The 16,859-nt window shown below is 50.9% G+C and overlaps 1 protein-coding gene across 2 annotated transcripts in view; it reads right to left on the bottom strand.

Annotated features, from left to right (window-relative positions):
- Positions 1–16,859, bottom strand: part of SLC26A11 (solute carrier family 26 (anion exchanger), member 11) — a 22,948-nt gene extending 6,089 nt beyond the window's left edge. For both annotated transcript variants that reach the window (XM_008563456.1, XM_008563455.1), the window contains exons 1-10: positions 16,790–16,859; positions 15,565–15,799; positions 14,800–14,992; positions 14,324–14,409; positions 12,127–12,206; positions 11,569–11,711; positions 5,790–5,965; positions 5,296–5,368; positions 2,321–2,371; positions 489–549 (exon numbers count right to left, since the gene is read on the bottom strand). In XM_008563456.1, the coding sequence (XP_008561678.1) occupies positions 489–549; positions 2,321–2,371; positions 5,296–5,368; positions 5,790–5,965; positions 11,569–11,711; positions 12,127–12,206; positions 14,324–14,409; positions 14,800–14,992; positions 15,565–15,747 (1,046 nt within the window). In that variant the 5' untranslated portion in view covers positions 15,748–15,799; positions 16,790–16,859. The remainder of the gene's footprint in view (positions 1–488; positions 550–2,320; positions 2,372–5,295; positions 5,369–5,789; positions 5,966–11,568; positions 11,712–12,126; positions 12,207–14,323; positions 14,410–14,799; positions 14,993–15,564; positions 15,800–16,789) is intronic.

Here is a 16,859-nt window from a genome sequence, read left to right as displayed (position 1 = left end):
GCCTTGTCTTCTTCCCCCATCCAGGTGGGGCGACCAACACCCAGCAGGGTTGGTCTCAGCGGTGCGGGGACCGGGGACCAGGCACTGCAGGCAATGCCCCTTCTCTCCCCAGCCACAGCTCACCCCCAGGCTTCCTGATTCAAGAAGGGCCGTGGGGTGTGGGCCTGAGCCCCGGCCCGACTTCCCCAGGGCAGAGTGGTCCTTTCGGTCCCACTTTCTCTTCAGAATTAAGTCTGGCACCAAGATGCGGGGAGAGCGTCCACTGGGGACAGCTCAGGATTAAACTGCAGAGCAAAGAAGCCAGCAAAGAAACCAGCCGACCCCCGAAGGAAAGCAGCGTGAGACCCCCGCCAGACACGTTAACAGGTGGAGGAGGGATGCAGACTCCCGGCCAGGGGAAGAATGAGGTGAGGTCTGGGGAGGGGATGGTGGGTCTCCAGACTGGGACCTCCCCCAAGGCCCAGAGAACGAAGGACATGGTTACTCACCGCCCAAAGCTGCCTGTGACCGGATACGAGGACACGAGGGAGCCCAGCATGTTGGTGAGGCCTGGAGAGAAAACAGAGGTTTGTCCAGGAGAGTAAAAAAGCATAAAACAGAGGGGACAGTTACGGGAGGAGGGGGTGAGAACCAGAGGGCACAGGAGGGCAGCCTGGGGACGGGCGCTGGAGGCAGTGCGGTGGGCGCTCGCCCCCCTGTGCAGGAGAGGGCTGTGGCCGGCTTTACAGCAGTCCTGAGCCAGCCTACCGCGTGGCTGACACATGCCTTTGCCCACATGACAGCGAGAGGACAGCTTGCCCCTTGAGAGGGGACACGGCAGTGGAAGGAAGTGCCCGAAAGACAAACCCAGCACGTTGGAAGCCAGCTGCCCATCCACCAGGCTCCTTTCAAACCCACCGCTCCTTTTCGGGAGATGGGCAGGTGGTCAAGGCTGGTCCTTCCCAGGGTGACCCTGATGGGCTACACTGGGCGGGACTCCCGCTGGCAGCCTCGCTGGGACCCGAGAACCAAGATGATCAGCCCTCGTTGGTCACACTCCACCCGCCAGCATGTCTGCCCCAGGGGCCTTCACAGAGACCACAAGGCCTGTCTGGACACAGCTGGGGCTGGGCCTGCTCAGTGCCCGGCCCCCCAGGTCCCCTGGCCCAGGTCACGTCCTGAGAGGGGTGTAGGCAAGGAAATGCGGATGTTGTCACGCTTGGCAGAGGCTGCGGTGACCACAGGCTCACAGGATCGCCCTCACCCCCTCCTGGCTTGTGTGTGTGCAGCCGCTGACTGGGGACAATCCCTCCCCGCTCGGGCCTCCTGTGGGGTTCATGGTATCCCACTGACAGTCACTTCTGCCTGCGCTCTACCCCCTACAACCTGCCACGCAGGGTAGTTCCAGGCCATCTTCGTAATAATAGGAATGAGGTGCTGAGAATCACACTGGGGCGAGTTATTGGCAGGTGCTTGAGGCAGTCTGTGCATTTTCTCTGCCTGAGGGTGCACGATTCCTAGGAAACCCGAGCTCCGCCAATCAACTAGGTAATGCCCCTCACCAGGAGCTCCGAGAGGAGCACTGACAACGTCCCTTTGGGCCCATCCTGGGCCCCACACGTTTTGCTGTCAAGAAGCCAAGTGGCTAGAGTCCAAAACTCAAAGTGCCACAAAGCTGTGGGGTGTCACAGGTGGACACCTCCTTGGAAAGGAACACAGCGGTGCAGCCCAGGTTAGACCGTGCCCGCCTCATGAGGGGTGAGAAGGAAACGCAGGAAGGCTGGGGACCCTTGATACAGCCAAACAGTAATGATAACCACATTTAAGATCCACCATGCTTTCAACACACGCTGCTAGAGCAGTCAGATCCAGAAGAGAGGAAGGGAACTGTGAGAGCCGGCACAGCACCCCGCACAGCCAGACAGCCTGGGCCCACCTGAGGCCTCACTCACTTGCCTGCCCTGCCCGGAGGGAGGCCCCAGGCGGGCCGGGCACGATCAGGAGACTCACCTGAGGTTCCACTAGCCCTGGAAGCTCCCTCCCGGAGGTGAAACTTTCTAGGTCTTCCTTGGCATAGACCAAGGCTACAGACCTCAGGGTCTGGTACACAGTAGGTGCCCAAACAGTGGTAGAATGGACAACAGACACCAGCACCCTGTTCCTAGAGATTAAACTGAACCACGTGGAAATGTGAGAATGAGGGCATGCTAATATTTCAAAAGGGCCCAGTGGGTCCACCTCCACCCCTCGCAGTGGGTCACGGCCATCACTCTGCTGCATACGACTCAGCCGGACACATAGGCGCACCCAGTTCCTGCAAGATCCGCGGCTGGAGGCTTACCGATGGCCAGCAGCTCCTGGTTGGCATCGATGCGGTAATTATTTTGAGACGCTAAAGAGAATAAGCAGTAAAAACATTGTCACTGGATAAATAATACCACTAGGAAAATGTTCATGAAGTGAAAAACAGGTGACAAATTTCCACGTACAGCATTGTCCGAGTTTTATAAATGTTCAATGTATAAGCACACATATGAAATATACACCCATATGCATGTGCGTGCGTGTGTGTGGTGGTGTGTGTGCGCGCGCGCGCGTGTGTGTGCAGGACAAAAGAGGAGAGAGGTACAAGAAGACGCAAACAGTAGTTAATTGGGTTAGTAAAAGGGAATTTGTCTCCTCTTACGTTCATTCCTGTACTTTCAACATTTTCTACAACATATTTCTTTTATAATAAAAGAACATTTTAAAGTAAAAACCTCGCTAGATTAAAAGTCAAGATGACTAGAAAGTCAAAGAGGAAGCGACCTCTAAAAGGTGAGCAGCCAAGATTTTAGGGNAATAAGCAGTAAAAACATTGTCACTGGATAAATAATACCACTAGGAAAATGTTCATGAAGTGAAAAACAGGTGACAAATTTCCACGTACAGCATTGTCCGAGTTTTATAAATGTTCAATGTATAAGCACACATATGAAATATACACCCATATGCATGTGCGTGCTTGCGTGCGTGTGTTTGCGTCAAGAAGACGCAAACAGTAGTTAATTGGGTTAGTAAAAGGGAATTTGTCTCCTCTTACATTCATTCCTGTACTTTCAACATTTTCTACAACATATTTCTTTTATAATAAAAGAACATTTTAAAGTAAAAACCTCGCTAGATTAAAAGTCGAGATGACTAGAAAGTCAAAGAGGAAGCGACCTCTAAAAGGTGAGCAGCCAAGATTTTAGGGGAAGACATAGGGACATGAATCTAAATCAGAGGGTGGTGGACTTTTTCTGTAAAGGGCCAGATTGCAAATATTTTAGGCTTTGAGGGTTGTGCAGTCTCTGCCGCAGCTACTCAACTCTAACGCTGCAGAGACAGCACATTAGGGATCAGTGTGGCCGCGTTCCAAGAAATGCCGAGTGTGAACACTGCAATGTGAATTTCGTACTTTTCTTGTGTCACAAACTATTGTTATTCTTTTGTCCTTTTTCAACTGTTTAAGAATGTCACTGGCCATACAAAATAGGCAGGAGGCTGCTGTTTACCGACTGTGATTTAAGAGAATGACCAGCTTGACAAAATGGAACACGAGGCCAGATGACTTCAAAAGAAAACTGAATTTTTTTTTTTTTTTTTTTTTTTAAAGATGACTGGTAAGGGGATCTCAACCCTTGACTTGGTGTTGTCAGCACCACGCTCTCCCAAGTGAGCTAACCGGCCATCCCTATATGGGATCCGAACCCAGGGCCTTGGTGTTATCAGCACCACACTCTCCCGAGTGAGCCATGGGCCGGCCCTAAAATTGAATGTTTTCTAAGAAACAGGCAGGATGAGTGAAAGCCGTAAGAGGCAGATTCACAGAAGACACTCTGCGTTTCTTGAAACAACAAAGAAAGAATCAGAAAAACAAAAACAAGACAGACATGAGACACATACAGAATGAACTGAGATGTGGTGTGATTTTGAGCAACTGCTGGAATTTAAAAAGGAAAACTCTTTTGAATGGACGTTAGTGAAGAGTCTCCTTTGAATGGGGTAAGGATCTTTGAGTCGTGTAGAACTTGGAGGAACAAAATTTATCCAGTGACAATCTGGCCTGGCAGTAAACAGGATTTACAGAGTTGTGACAACATACACTGTTAATTGGGTTTTAACCATTAGAGTCAACCTATAACCAAATGCAAGGAGGACTGAATTATGGTTAGAGATTGCAATTAAAGTGTCATCTGCACGGGCTGGCCCGGTGGCGCACTTGGTACAGTGTGGCGCTTGGGAGTGTGGCGGCGCTCCCGCCAAGGGTTCGGATCCCATATAGAGACCGGTCCGCTCACTGGTTGAGCTCGGTGTGGGCGTGACATCGAGGTTTGCAATCCCGTTGCCGGTCGCGGTACGGGCGCGACACCGAGGGTTGCGATCCCGTTACCGGTCACGAAAAAAGACAAAAAGGAAAAAAAAAAAAGTGTCATCTGCATGGATGACACAAAGCTGGAAGGAAGTACAGTGAACTAAGAGGGGACAAGGGAAGGATTTAACAGCCTCCACTTATGAAGGAGAGAATCGTGCAGCGGTGAACCAGAGGGGACCGGCCAGGCGTGCTGAGCCAGCTGCAGAAAGCACATGGTGTGTTTCTAGGAATTGTGTGAGTCAGTTATTAAACACGGCCATCAGTACCAACTAAATGAAAACTTTCAATTAGACAATTTTCATTAAAAACAAAGATAAGGCTGGCTCAGCGGGTTACAGCATGGTGTTGATAATACGAAGGTCAAGAGTTTGGATCCCCTTACTGGCCAGCTGCAAAAAAACCCAAAAAAGCCCCACAAAAAACCCCAACCAACCAAAAAGATAATACTTAAAACTCGTTGCTTCTTAGTTCATTTGACTATATTTTACTATTACTGATGAGGTTTCTTACGCCTACTGTATCTAGATGATGGAGATTCCATACAGTGGTTGCTAACGCACATTTCATCCCAACTGGGTGTTCAAACTCCATGTTCAGTAACATCATGCTCGGCTTAAAACCAGCCACAATAGGAGCATTTGTACCACAGACATCAGCAAAGGCTACAAAACAAAGCCCTTTCTTTCCACAGAGAGCAGTCTGTTAAAACATCTACCAGCACACCACTGGATGGGGTTTTTCATTAAAAGTCCATTTTTATTGTGCGTGTGTGTATAAACATGAGCATGTATTACTTGGATAAAAATTCAGATTTTAAAAATGGGAGCAGATAAAGCAAGCAGACAAGCCAAGCCACGTAGGAGAGCCTTGGGGATGAGATCACTGGGATGCAGGGGTGGGGTGGGTGGTGGGCATCTTACCAAAGGCCTTTGCCACCGCGATGCTCTCCAGGAGGCCCACCAAGGGCACCACAGCCAGCCCAGCCCCCATGTCCTGAGAGAGGAGAGAGAGAGACAGTGAATGGCCTCCCTAACTTTGGGAAAGGAGAGGACAATCTATCAGGCAGTGACCCTCCAAGGTGGAGACAGTACTTCAGCTGCAGGATTGAGCTTACACAGGCAAGGAGACATCTGCTTATTATACAAGGATCAAGACACTGAGAAAAACAGGCAAACTCATTCTCTGCCAGCATCTAAAACAGGAGGAATGCCCCTGGGTTCCAAGCAGAAAAACAATGCGATTTCCCTTGAGGGTGTGTCCAATCTGAAATTCATTCAAAACTCTTACCCAGAGACACCCCTTCCTGAGGACTTGGAAGTCCTAACTGAAGTCAGATCTCCTGTCACTAAGCGTACGTGTCAAGGATACCGAACTAGGCTGCGGCTATGTTGTCCTGGCTCCCATCTGTGCCCACCTGCACCATCTCGGTGAAAGAGATGGTCCTGTTGGCAGTGGTGACTGAGAAGGGAGGGGTCCGGACTGGAGGGAGACCCTCAGCTGTCTCCCCAGTTAGAATGAAAGGCTGGTATCCAGTCACCTCGAAGGAGTACGCAACCAGGGCTGCAAAGGAGACCACCAGGGCATTTCGAGCTAGGAGAGAAGGAGACATATTGGTGAGACCTGCCCCTGGCAAGCACAGGAAAATGTGTCTGCCTCCAGGTAACACACCCCAGCCCTTGAGTGTATCTATTGCAGTTAACCAGAGGCAGACAAAACCTCACCCTGCACCCTGTGACTCCCAGCATTGATTCATGTGACTGGGTGGCAGGTATGAGCACATGGCCCCATGGAGTGCACACAGGGGTGGGATAGCAGAGCAGCCATGCATGGGACCTGTGTGCACATCATCTACCGCATGTTCTCCAGACCCAATTAAACTTGTAGAAACGAGAACCACAATGAGAAGAAAAACAGACTGGATTCTATTAACAAGAGATTAGACGTTATAGAAAAGAAAAGACTAGTGAACGTGAAGGGGTAGCAGTAGAAACTATCCAAAATGAAACACAGAGGAAAAGACCCATTGAAAACTGTACAGAGCATCCGTGAGCTGTGGGACAACGTCGAGTTGCCTAATATACATGTCCTGGAGTCTGCAGAGAAAGTCTGTAGAGTGGCATGGGGGGACACTGCGAAGATGTGGAGAAATGATGGCTGCATAGTTTTCCAAATTTGATGAAAACTGCAAGTCCACATGTCCAAGACTCAATCAATTCTAAGCACAAGAATCACAGAAGAAGAAAAAGAAAAAAAACAACCACACCACAGATTATAATAAAATTGCCTAAAGCCTATAATGAGGAAGATATTTTAAAAGCATGGTGGAGAAAATGTCATCTATGGGCAAACAAATGTAAGAATGACAGCCACCCTTCTTATTCAAACAAAGGAGGCCAGAGGATAGCCAAACAGCATCTTTAAAGTACCAAAAGAAAAAAAAAATTGTGGAATTCTATTTCCAGCAAAACTATCCTTGAAAAATGAAGGCAAAAAAAATGACGTTTTCAGACATATAAAAGCTAAGAGAATTCAGCAGCAGCAGGTCTGAACCACAATACACAATAAAGGAAGTCCTTCAGGTAGAAGAAAAATGATACCAGATGGAAACCTGGATCTCCACAAAGGAATGACAAACACCAGAAATAGTGACCATGTGGCTAAATATGAGACTTTGTTTTTATTATCTATACCTCCAAAGCAGCTACATGCTTAAGTCAGCGATAATAATGATTGTTGTGGTGTTTATAATAGATGTAGGAGAAAAATGTACAACAGCACAAAGGCTGGAAGGAGCAATGGAAGTGTCCTGTTATAAAGTTCTTACATCATAAACGAAGATGAAAATATACTGTATTAATATGAAGGTGTACACCATAAATCCTAAAGCAACCACTGAAAAAAACACAAACAAAAACACACACAGACACACACAGACACACACACACACACACACACACACCATTATACCTAATAAGCCAATAAAGGAAATAAAATGAAATCATAAAGAAAATACTCATTCCAAGAGAAGGTAGAAAGAGAGGGAAAAGGGAACAAAGAACAAATGAGATAAACAGGAAACAAACAGCAACATGGTAGATCCAAAGCCAAACACATCAATAATCACACTAAATATAAGTGTTTAAATGCTCCACATAAAAGGCAGAGATGGTCAGATTAGACTAAAAGCAAACATCATTGTGCTGCCCACAAAAAATAGACTTTAAACATAAAGACACAAATAGGTTAACTAGGTTAAAAGAATGAGAAAAGATATGCTAATACTAAGCAAAATAAAGCTGGAGTAGCTCTATTAATACTAGACAAAGTAGATTTCAAGACAAAGAATACTGCCAGGTATAAAGAGGGTCTTTTCAAGACAAAGTTATAATTCTATATGCTTATGTACCTAATAACAGAGCTTCAAAATACATGAAATGATAACTGCTTGATATGAAAGGAAAGTAGACAATCCATAACTATAGGCGGATTTCAACACTCTTCTCTCAGTAACCGATGGAACAAGTAGTAAGAGAATCAACAAAAATATAATAGCCTGCAATAACCAGCTTGACCGTCTAACTGATGTTTATAGAACACTCTACCCAATAACAGCAGAGTATGTGTTCTCACGTGTACACAGAACATTCACTAACACAGACTATGTTCTAGGCTACAATACAAGTCTCAGTAAAGGTAAATTGATTTAAATCATACAAAGTATGTTTTCTGACCATGATAGAATTAAATTAAAAATCAATACTAAAATACTAACTGCATAATCCCCCACAAATATTTGGAAACTAAATAACTCCCATGGTTCAAAGCAGAAATCAAATAATCTACTTCTAAATAATCCACAGGTCAACAGAGAAGTCAAAATGGAAAGCTATTTAGACTGAATGAAAATGAAAACACAACCTACCAAAATTGTAGGATACAGCTAAGGCAGCACTGAGTGGAAAATTTATAGCACTTAAACATCTATATTACTTTTATTTTTTGGTGGCTGGCTGGTAAAGGGATGGAACTCTGGACCTTGGTGTTATCAGCACCACGCTCTAACCAACTGAGCTACCTGGCCAGCCTCTACACATCTATATTAAAAAAGAAAAAAGCTTTTAAATCAAAGACTTTGGCTTGCACTATAAGAATTAAAATTAAAAAAAGGCAATGTAAACTCAAAGGAAGCAGAAGAAAGGAAATAATGAAGATCGGAGCAGAAATCAATGAACTAGAAGACAAAAGCAATAGAAAGATCAATGAAACTGAAGTTGGTTCTATGAGATGATCAATAAAGTTGACAGACTTCTAGACAGGCTAATCAGGAAAACAAGGCAGGTGACCTGCAAGCAAGTCCTCATTCTGCCTCTTTCTAGCTATGTGACTTTGAGAAGTTCTGTTTTGTTGATTTATGTTTCATGTTTTAGAGCCTCATTTTCCTCATTGGGAAAATGGGGAAAATAATATCCCTGCAGTTTCCTAAGGCAACGCTATACACTCTGAGGACAGAGGAGACTGCAGCCCTGTACTGTAAATATGTTTAACTTTTCTGTGTATCATGATATTTCCACACCTTAGAACACCTTTCTGGCTGAGAGGAGACTGTCCCTGCCAGGGCTACTATGATGGTTAATTTTAGGAGATAACTTGACTAGATTAATGAACACCTAGAGAATGGTAAAGCATTAGTTCTGGGTGTGTTTGGAGGGTGTTTCCAGAGGAGATTGGCCTATGAGTCAGTGGTCTGAATGGGAAAGAGCCATTCTCAATGTGGACAGTCACCATGCAATCAACCGGGGGCCCAGATGGAGCAAAAAAGAGAAAAGGATTCTCCTCTCTTTCTCTCCTGGAACCAGGACACTCTTCTTTTCCTGTAGCCCAAAGCCCACCAACATTACTCACACTGTTCACTGGCACTACCTTGTCTTTTAGCATGGAAACCCCAACAAGGGCTGTGGCCTAAAGCTCCCTGTCACTCCCTTCTCCTGCCTCCTGGCCACCCTGGCGTCTTTCCCCTGTGGCCCTGTGGGGTATGTAGTGCCTCCTGTCCCTGGGACCTGTGAGTACAATAAACTTAGTTTTTTTTTTCCTTGAGCCTTTCCTCTTGTGGCCGCCCCTGACCAATCATCTCATAAAAGAACACAAAACAAGTCCCTGAGAAAATCAGGGGTCTCAGAGCAGCATTTCCCAAACTTTAATGTGTTCACGAATCACGTGGGGATGACAGATAATGTTAAAATGCAGATTCAGATTTGGAGGTCTGGGGTGGGGCCTGAGGTTCTGCATTTCCAGGAGGCTCCCAGGGGGTGCACAGGCTGCCAGCCCCAGGCCACGCTGAGCACCAGGGGTTTAGAGAACACAGCACCCCACAGGCACTGTTTTCACCACCTCACAGACAAATGAGCTACATTCGGAAAGTGACTCTGTAAGATCAAACGCCAGGCGGAGCTGGACTTGAAGCCTGATGTGTCCACTGTAAACCCGGAGCTTGTCCCACCCTGCCAGCTCTCAGTGTTTACCTGCAGTCTCCAGTCTGCAGAACGGGATCTGGTGATCTGGTGATTGACCACAGGGAACTGGACCCAGCTCGAGCATCTGGAAGTGACTCGAGGGCTACATCTACCTCCCGTCTCTCTCGTGGCTGTTGGATTTTGCAGCCCCCAAACAGCAGGGCCACGTTCCTGTTATTCCCATTTCCCGCCAGCTCTGACAGAAGGCTCAGTAAACACGGGTGCTTCCTCCTTGGCGGCGTGTGTCCTCCTCTCTGGAAGTCACTGACCGGCACTCAGCCACTGGGACCCCTGTGACCATCTTGGTGACCAGAGCACGGGATGCATTGAGGAAAGGTTTCCTCCTCCCCTTCAATGAGGTGGCCCTTCAAGGAGCACAGGCCATGCTGCCCCTCCCACCCTAAAGGCTTTACCATGGCCTTTCTTAAGGGGCCCTTCGGTAACTGAGACTCAACCTGTAGACTCCCATCTGAGGCTAAGCTTCCACCCGTAGCAAGCGCACAATTAAAACAGAACCACTTAGGCCCAGTGGACTTTGTCTTCTCGCGCAGGGACCTGCCCACAGACCAGGGTCTCTTAACCTTGGCACGGCATCACTCCGTGCTGTGGGAGGCTGTGCAGTGCTGGACATTAAGGGTTATCCCTGCTGTCTACCTGCTAGACGCCAGCAACAGCCTCCCCAGTAGCATCAACCAAGAACGTTCTCCAACGCTGCCCAATGTGCCCCGGGTGGGGGTGAGGTCCCCAGGGCTGGTAATTGTTGAGGAGTTAGAAATTTTGATTCTCTTTTGATCTTAGAATAGGATTATTAGGTAAATGCATGCATGGGGTTAAAGCCCTTGAGCAGAGGACAATAGTCCACAGACAGTTTGGCGAAAGCCCATCTAATCAATTCTAATCACTGGTTAGGGATGGGATGGTGTACTTTGACTAATTAGGTAAATGCATGCATGGGGTTAAAGCCCTTGAGCAGAGGACAATAGTCCACAGACAGTCTGGCGAAAGCCCATCTAATCAATTCTAATCACTGGTTAGGGATGGGATGGTGTACTTTGACTATTTTAGGTCGCTGGTTCGATTCCGGCTGGAAGGACTATTAACTATTTAACCTACTGATGGTTGTTAAGATATGTTAAGGAAATTGCTGTAGGGAAAACATGTTTGCTAAGGGCAAGCTATTTGTTGGTGGATTGACTTAGCTTTTTACAAATTGCATTCTGGAAGTCACATTGTTAATTTTACTGCTAGTACTAGTTTTACACTGCCTTTTTTTTCATGTCTTTCTTTGATAATTGAATCAACTGATTTTTCTTGTGAAACTTCCTTGTCTTTACAATAACAAAGAGAAGCTAACTTTGACTCAGGGCTGTCACGTTCAGCTTTCTCCCTCTGACAGGGGAGTTGCTGAAAGGCAGTCACTTCGGGCCTCTCATGGTATTCATGTCACTTTGAATAATTTGTCTCCGTTACACAGAGGAAGGTGTAACAGGTAATGACTATTGCAGACCTGTGTTCTCAGATCTGGCTGGTATCAGAACCACCTACTGAGTTTCAGTCATTCCAACGCCCAAGTCACGCCCAGACCCACGACACAGGAGCCTCTAGGAGTGGGACCCAGGACTTCCCGGTGACCACAACGTGCAGCCTAGGTTGTGCACACTGTAGGTGGAACCTGTCCCTTACCTGTTGTGGCAGTCCAAACCAGCCCATGGCTGAACCGCACACCGGGGGGCATCTCGGGATGGACAGGGGGCATGTGGTCTCGCATCAGCTTCAGCACCAGCAGCAGCACCATGCAGACCAACCCCAGGATGGCATCGCCCACCCTGCGGACAGAGGACTGGTCACCACCCAACTCAGGCAACAACACAAGCCTTCTGGTGGCCTTTGTTCCTGCTCTTTCCTTGTGTGGTCTCCTCCCGTTCCTACCACCCAAGGCAACTCCGTGGAGGAGTCAAGGTGACCACTCTCAGGCTCCCCAGGACGGAGCTTCTCAAACTTTCCCTCACACAGGGGCCAGCTAGGGCTCTTGTTAGAAAGCCGGCTGCAACTGAGCAGGTCTGAGGGTCTGCATTTCTAACCAGCCCCAGGTGCTGCTGCTGCTCTGGGGACCCCTGTTTAGGCAGCAGGGCCCCAGAAGGAATAATCTCCATCTGGGATGGAAACAGATGTGGGGATAGGAGTGGGGTCTGGAAGGAAGAGCTTCCTTACATAGGGGGAGACACAAAAGCAACAGGGTACCTGGTCTCTCCGATATTGAGGAAGGTGTGGTACACTTGCAGGAAAAACTGCCTGGGGATGTTTTGTAGTCCCAGGAGGTTCTGTTCAACCGCAGCAGAGACTCCGATTAGATAAGCTTCCCCAACTCCCCTCCCTCCTCCTACCAGGGGAAGAGGTGACTGGGCCTCCTGGCCTCACCCCAGGCCAGAATCCCAGCCCCCACCAAGGCCCTTCCAGGGTGCCCATCTCAGGGCTCTCAGTGGACCCCCTGCCCATTCCCAAAGCCCCAAAGGGCAGATCAAAGTTCTCCTCGAGTGAGACACTACTTGACAATGTTTCAGCCAATGACATGTTTTTCTAAATTACTTTGAAAATATCTTAGAAAAAGGGCGATCCCAGAGCAGAGAGACAGGTTCCACGGATCCATCTGACCGGGGCGTGGGACCGAGGCCCTGGGCGGCTCGCCCTGCCTCGCCGCCATTGGCTCGGGGCCGCGTCCATCACTCAGCGGGCCGCCCCGGCCACGCAGACCTTTCCTGGAAGAACCCACGGGCCCCAGGGAAGCGGGATGGGGCGACATCCAGCCAAGGCAGGGCCTCCCACCGGGATCCCAGCACTCGGGAGTGTCTGGGAGGGAGAAGGGGCTCTACGCTGTGCTTTAGTTCTCTGCTTTGGCTGACACCCCACAGGGGGGATCAGAGAGGGGACTCAAGGCCCACAGCCCCAGGCCACAGGCTCCCAGGACCCTGCCCCAAAACCTCCTGCAGCATTCATGAGCGGGGGAGGGGCACGCAGGGTAAGTGGAAAGGACTGATCCTGGGAAGTGCCCACAGCCCCAGGCCACAGGCTCCCAGGACCCTGCCCCAAAACCTCCTGCAGCATTCATGGGCGGGGGAGGGGCACGCAGGGTAAGTGGAAAGGACTGATCCTGGGAAGCGGGGGATTCTGTCCTGGGAATGTCAGCAGGACCCTCCCCACACCCCCTGCAGTTATGACCTAGTCAAGGTTGTAAAGACTCTGGGTGTTGGGGGGTGGTAAGGTTTCCAAGTAGGAAAGTTATGAATAAGGTCCTTCTACTCTCATGGTGATCATGTAAAAGAACATTCTCAACACTAAAAATGAAGGATGTTGTTTCCAGAATAAAGGGCAGACCATCCCACGAAACAGTGTTTGCCAAGCGAGCCCTGACACACGTGTGTGTGATAGATTATCACATTTGCCCACACCTACCTTTCCAAGTATCCTCCTCTCCAAAATGGAGATCATGATAAGCCCACCTCCCAGGGGCATAGTGGGAATTAAACACGTGGAAAGTGTTTATTTAACCCAGCGCCTGGCACACAGTCAGACTGCAAAAGTGCCAGCTGCTTTATTCACACACACACCCCCTCCTGCCCTTGATTTTCTCACTTTGCCCCAGTCAGGGCAGAGTGTCACTGCCAGCCTGGAGCAGAGCCTGGCCTTGGGAAGCATGCCTTGCAGAGGCCCAGATGGTGACATCGGGTCAGGAGGCAAGGGTGTGGCCCTGAGCCTGCTGCCATCAGGGGCCCGCAGCCCCATCTATAGAACTGAGCTCAGTTCCATTCCGCACACACACAGCTGACTGCTCACTACTTCACACCAAGCACAGCACTGGGCGGCCCTGGACAGGAGCCAAACTATTCCTGCCCTCAAGGGACTTAGGACCCAGTAAAAGGAGAGTAAATGCCATCCTCAGATAACCAGTGATTACTGACTCTAGTACTTCTTACAGATGCTTTAAACAGAAATATAGAAAGCATGGCATTTGAAAATATTAATTAGAAATTGAGAAAAACAAATCCAAAATTATCTAGCTACATGAGTGTGGGGAAATAACTTGCTTGTCAAAATTCTGGCAGCACGCGTGACCTCAGTGCGGCCAGGGCGCGCCCAGGCAAGGCAGCAGAAGAGAGGCGCCCTGTGAGCCATCCGAGCACACTGGCCCCAGAACTCAGGCCAGCCCCGGGACGGAATGACGGGCCCCCCAAATTATCTGCTGCGAAATCTGACCACCATTCAACATCTCCTCCAGGAGGGTCATTTCATTAACAGGGGACCCAGGAGAGCACTGTGTTCTTCTCGATCCTGGAGAACAGATCGTCTCAAACAGCAAGGGATCTACCGCCCGCAAACATCATGACTGGCCTCCATCCTGTACCCAGCCAGACCCGTGCCCTGGGTTGGGCACTGTGCCTACCTTGATCTGTCCGAAGCCAATGATGATGGTAGCAGCAGAGGTGAAGCCTTTAATGACAGGGCAGGAGATAAAGTCCAGCAGGAACCCTGGCCGGCCAAGAGAGAATACTCAAACGGTCGCAGCTCTACCCAGTCCCAGAGGATAAGGGTGGATGGGGGACTGGGTGAGGTGGCCTGGGTGGGGCTGGGGAGCAGATGCTGCAGGCAAGGACTGATGAGTGACATACCCTGTTATAGCTGTTTTTGGAGAGCAGGAAAGGGAGACTAGGGTCTGAGGCCTGGGGCACTTCTCCAAGTGTCCTGGCTGCTAAGCAGAATACAGTAGGTCTGGGGACTCATAGCACCCCCCACCCCGGGATAGCCCGTGGAATGCAAAGGTAATGCTGAGGTTATGGGCATCCCCAGGTGAGTGCCTCGGTACCCTAGGAAGAGCAGAGCTGAGGCTCCTCCTGCCTGTGGCCGGAGGCTGAGTCTTACCCAAACACAGGAACCCCATGGCCAGCTGGATACAGCCCGACAAAAAGGCCAGCAGCACAGCATAGGCCGGCTCATGGAGGGTGTAGAAGGAGACCAGGAGGGACATGATGGCTGTGGGGCCCAGAGTCACATCCCGGGAGGTGCCCAGGAAGAAGTACACAAAGCAGCCCATGAAGGCAGAGTAGAGGCCGTACTGTTGGAGAGAGACAGTGGTGAGCACTCAGGAGGCCCAGGGCACATCCACTCACGTCCCTGGAGCGCGTGTCCAAGCACAGGGGAGCTGAGGGTGTCGACTGTGTACTCTGGATACACCGGCACACACAGGCAGGGCGGAACACCCACCTCTACCATCCACAATTCGGACCTGCAGTAATTACAGGCCTTTTTTCTACTAGCACCCAACTGGGGCCTTGGGGTGCTGATGACCAGGTTGGAGGAGAAGGGAAGGTGCTGCCTGCAGGGAGCACAAAGGCCTGTGTGCTTAGATCTGAATCTGCAAGTCTGAGGAAACGTTCTTAAGTCCACTGTGAGTCATTCTGCTGGTCCCAACTGGACAGCCCTGCTAGCTCAGTGCCTGTGTGTGACCAGCAGGCCGAGGAGCCTATGACTGCCCAAAGGCAGTCACACGTTATAGATCGTAAACCAAGGCTTCCTTGGGCACCCTGGGTTTGGAAACCTGGGATGTCTGAAGCTGTCTGGAATTGACACCACGTATTTCTACTCTGTTTCTGGCCAGGCGCTAAGACATGGGGTCAGGCACCTCACCTGGGGTGGGAGTCCAGCCACTTCAGCATAGGCCAATGCCTGGGGAATGACCGTGAGCCCAACTGAGAGTCCAGCAATGAAGTCCATCTTCAGCCACTGCCCGGAGTAGCTGGGCAGCCATGCCAGGATGGGCAGCCTCCTCTGCAGGGCGGCAGCGGAGCAGCAGCAGGCTTGCAGGGCCATGCTGGAGCCAGAGGACCTGGCCTGACCCAGAGCCTTCACCTAAGAGGGCATCCTTAGGGTGGGATGGGGGCGGGCGGGACAGAGAGACGAGCAATCACGGTTGGGACTTCAGCCAGCAATGCTGGCCAGAGTCCAGGCGCATCAGACCGCAGGGCGTCTGAGCCAGATGGCTTACATTCCCCGCGGGCCATGCTGGTCCGAGAGAGGAAGCCAACAGCCTGTGCAGAGGGGGCTTCATCGCTCACCCTCCCCGAAACCCACCTGCCCGAGTCCCGGGTGCCTTCTCTCCCTCCATCAACAAGTCTCAACCTGATAAACGAGTTCTTAATGAGAAGCCTAAAGACTAATTAGGCTTAACACTTCTTGGCACAAGAGAACCTGTTTCTTTCTTTCTCTGCCCCCCTCCCCAGGGAACTTAACGGGGGGCAGCGCCGGCAGAACCAGGTCCGCGGGCGGGCGCACTCCAGGCCGCCCGGCCGGGGGGGTGAGCGGGTGGCGACCCGCGAGGCTCCGAGGCTTCCCAAGTGCGCACACGGCGGGCTCCCCCACGACGGCGGACCGCAGCGCTGGGGGTGGGCTCCACCCCGAGGCCACGCCTACCCCCGTGCCCACCCGCGGCGTTCTCATCCAGACTTCCGGCTGCTTCTGGGAGAACGTCAGGGGCTCCGACATTAATTCTGGGTGCGCAGCATCCCCTGGGGTCCTGGCGCCCCGCGCGCGCAGAGCAGGCTCCCCGTCCCCTCCTCCCGCCCCGGGACGCCGGCTGCGCTGCTCTGGGCAAAATCCATTCCTGCCCATCCCCCACGATGCCGCTTGACCCAGGTGCTGGGGTCTAGGCTGGGGACCCCGAGCCCGCCGACGGTCCGCGGCCCGCCGGGCCCGAGCAAGGCCGCGAGGACCTGGGTGGCCACACAGCGAGGAGGGGTCCTGAGCGTCCCTGTGACAACAGCCCGCACCCTCGGCCCCAGGCCGCCCCCCAGCGACCCTGGCCTGTCCCAGCAGTCCCCCGGCCCCGCTCGCCGCCCTCCGCGGGCTCACCCACCGGGGCCGCAGCTCGGGGTCTCCCCGCGGCGCCACAGCCGGTCCGCACAATCGCAGGGGCGGGGCCTGGC

The sequence above is a fragment of the Galeopterus variegatus genome, unplaced genomic scaffold (assembly GCF_000696425.1).
Source record: "Galeopterus variegatus unplaced genomic scaffold, G_variegatus-3.0.2 Scaffold13672, whole genome shotgun sequence".
Classification (NCBI taxonomy): Eukaryota; Metazoa; Chordata; class Mammalia; order Dermoptera; family Cynocephalidae; genus Galeopterus; species Galeopterus variegatus.
Note: the sequence above shows the minus strand (reverse complement) of the source record. Positions and strands in the feature narration are given on the sequence as shown.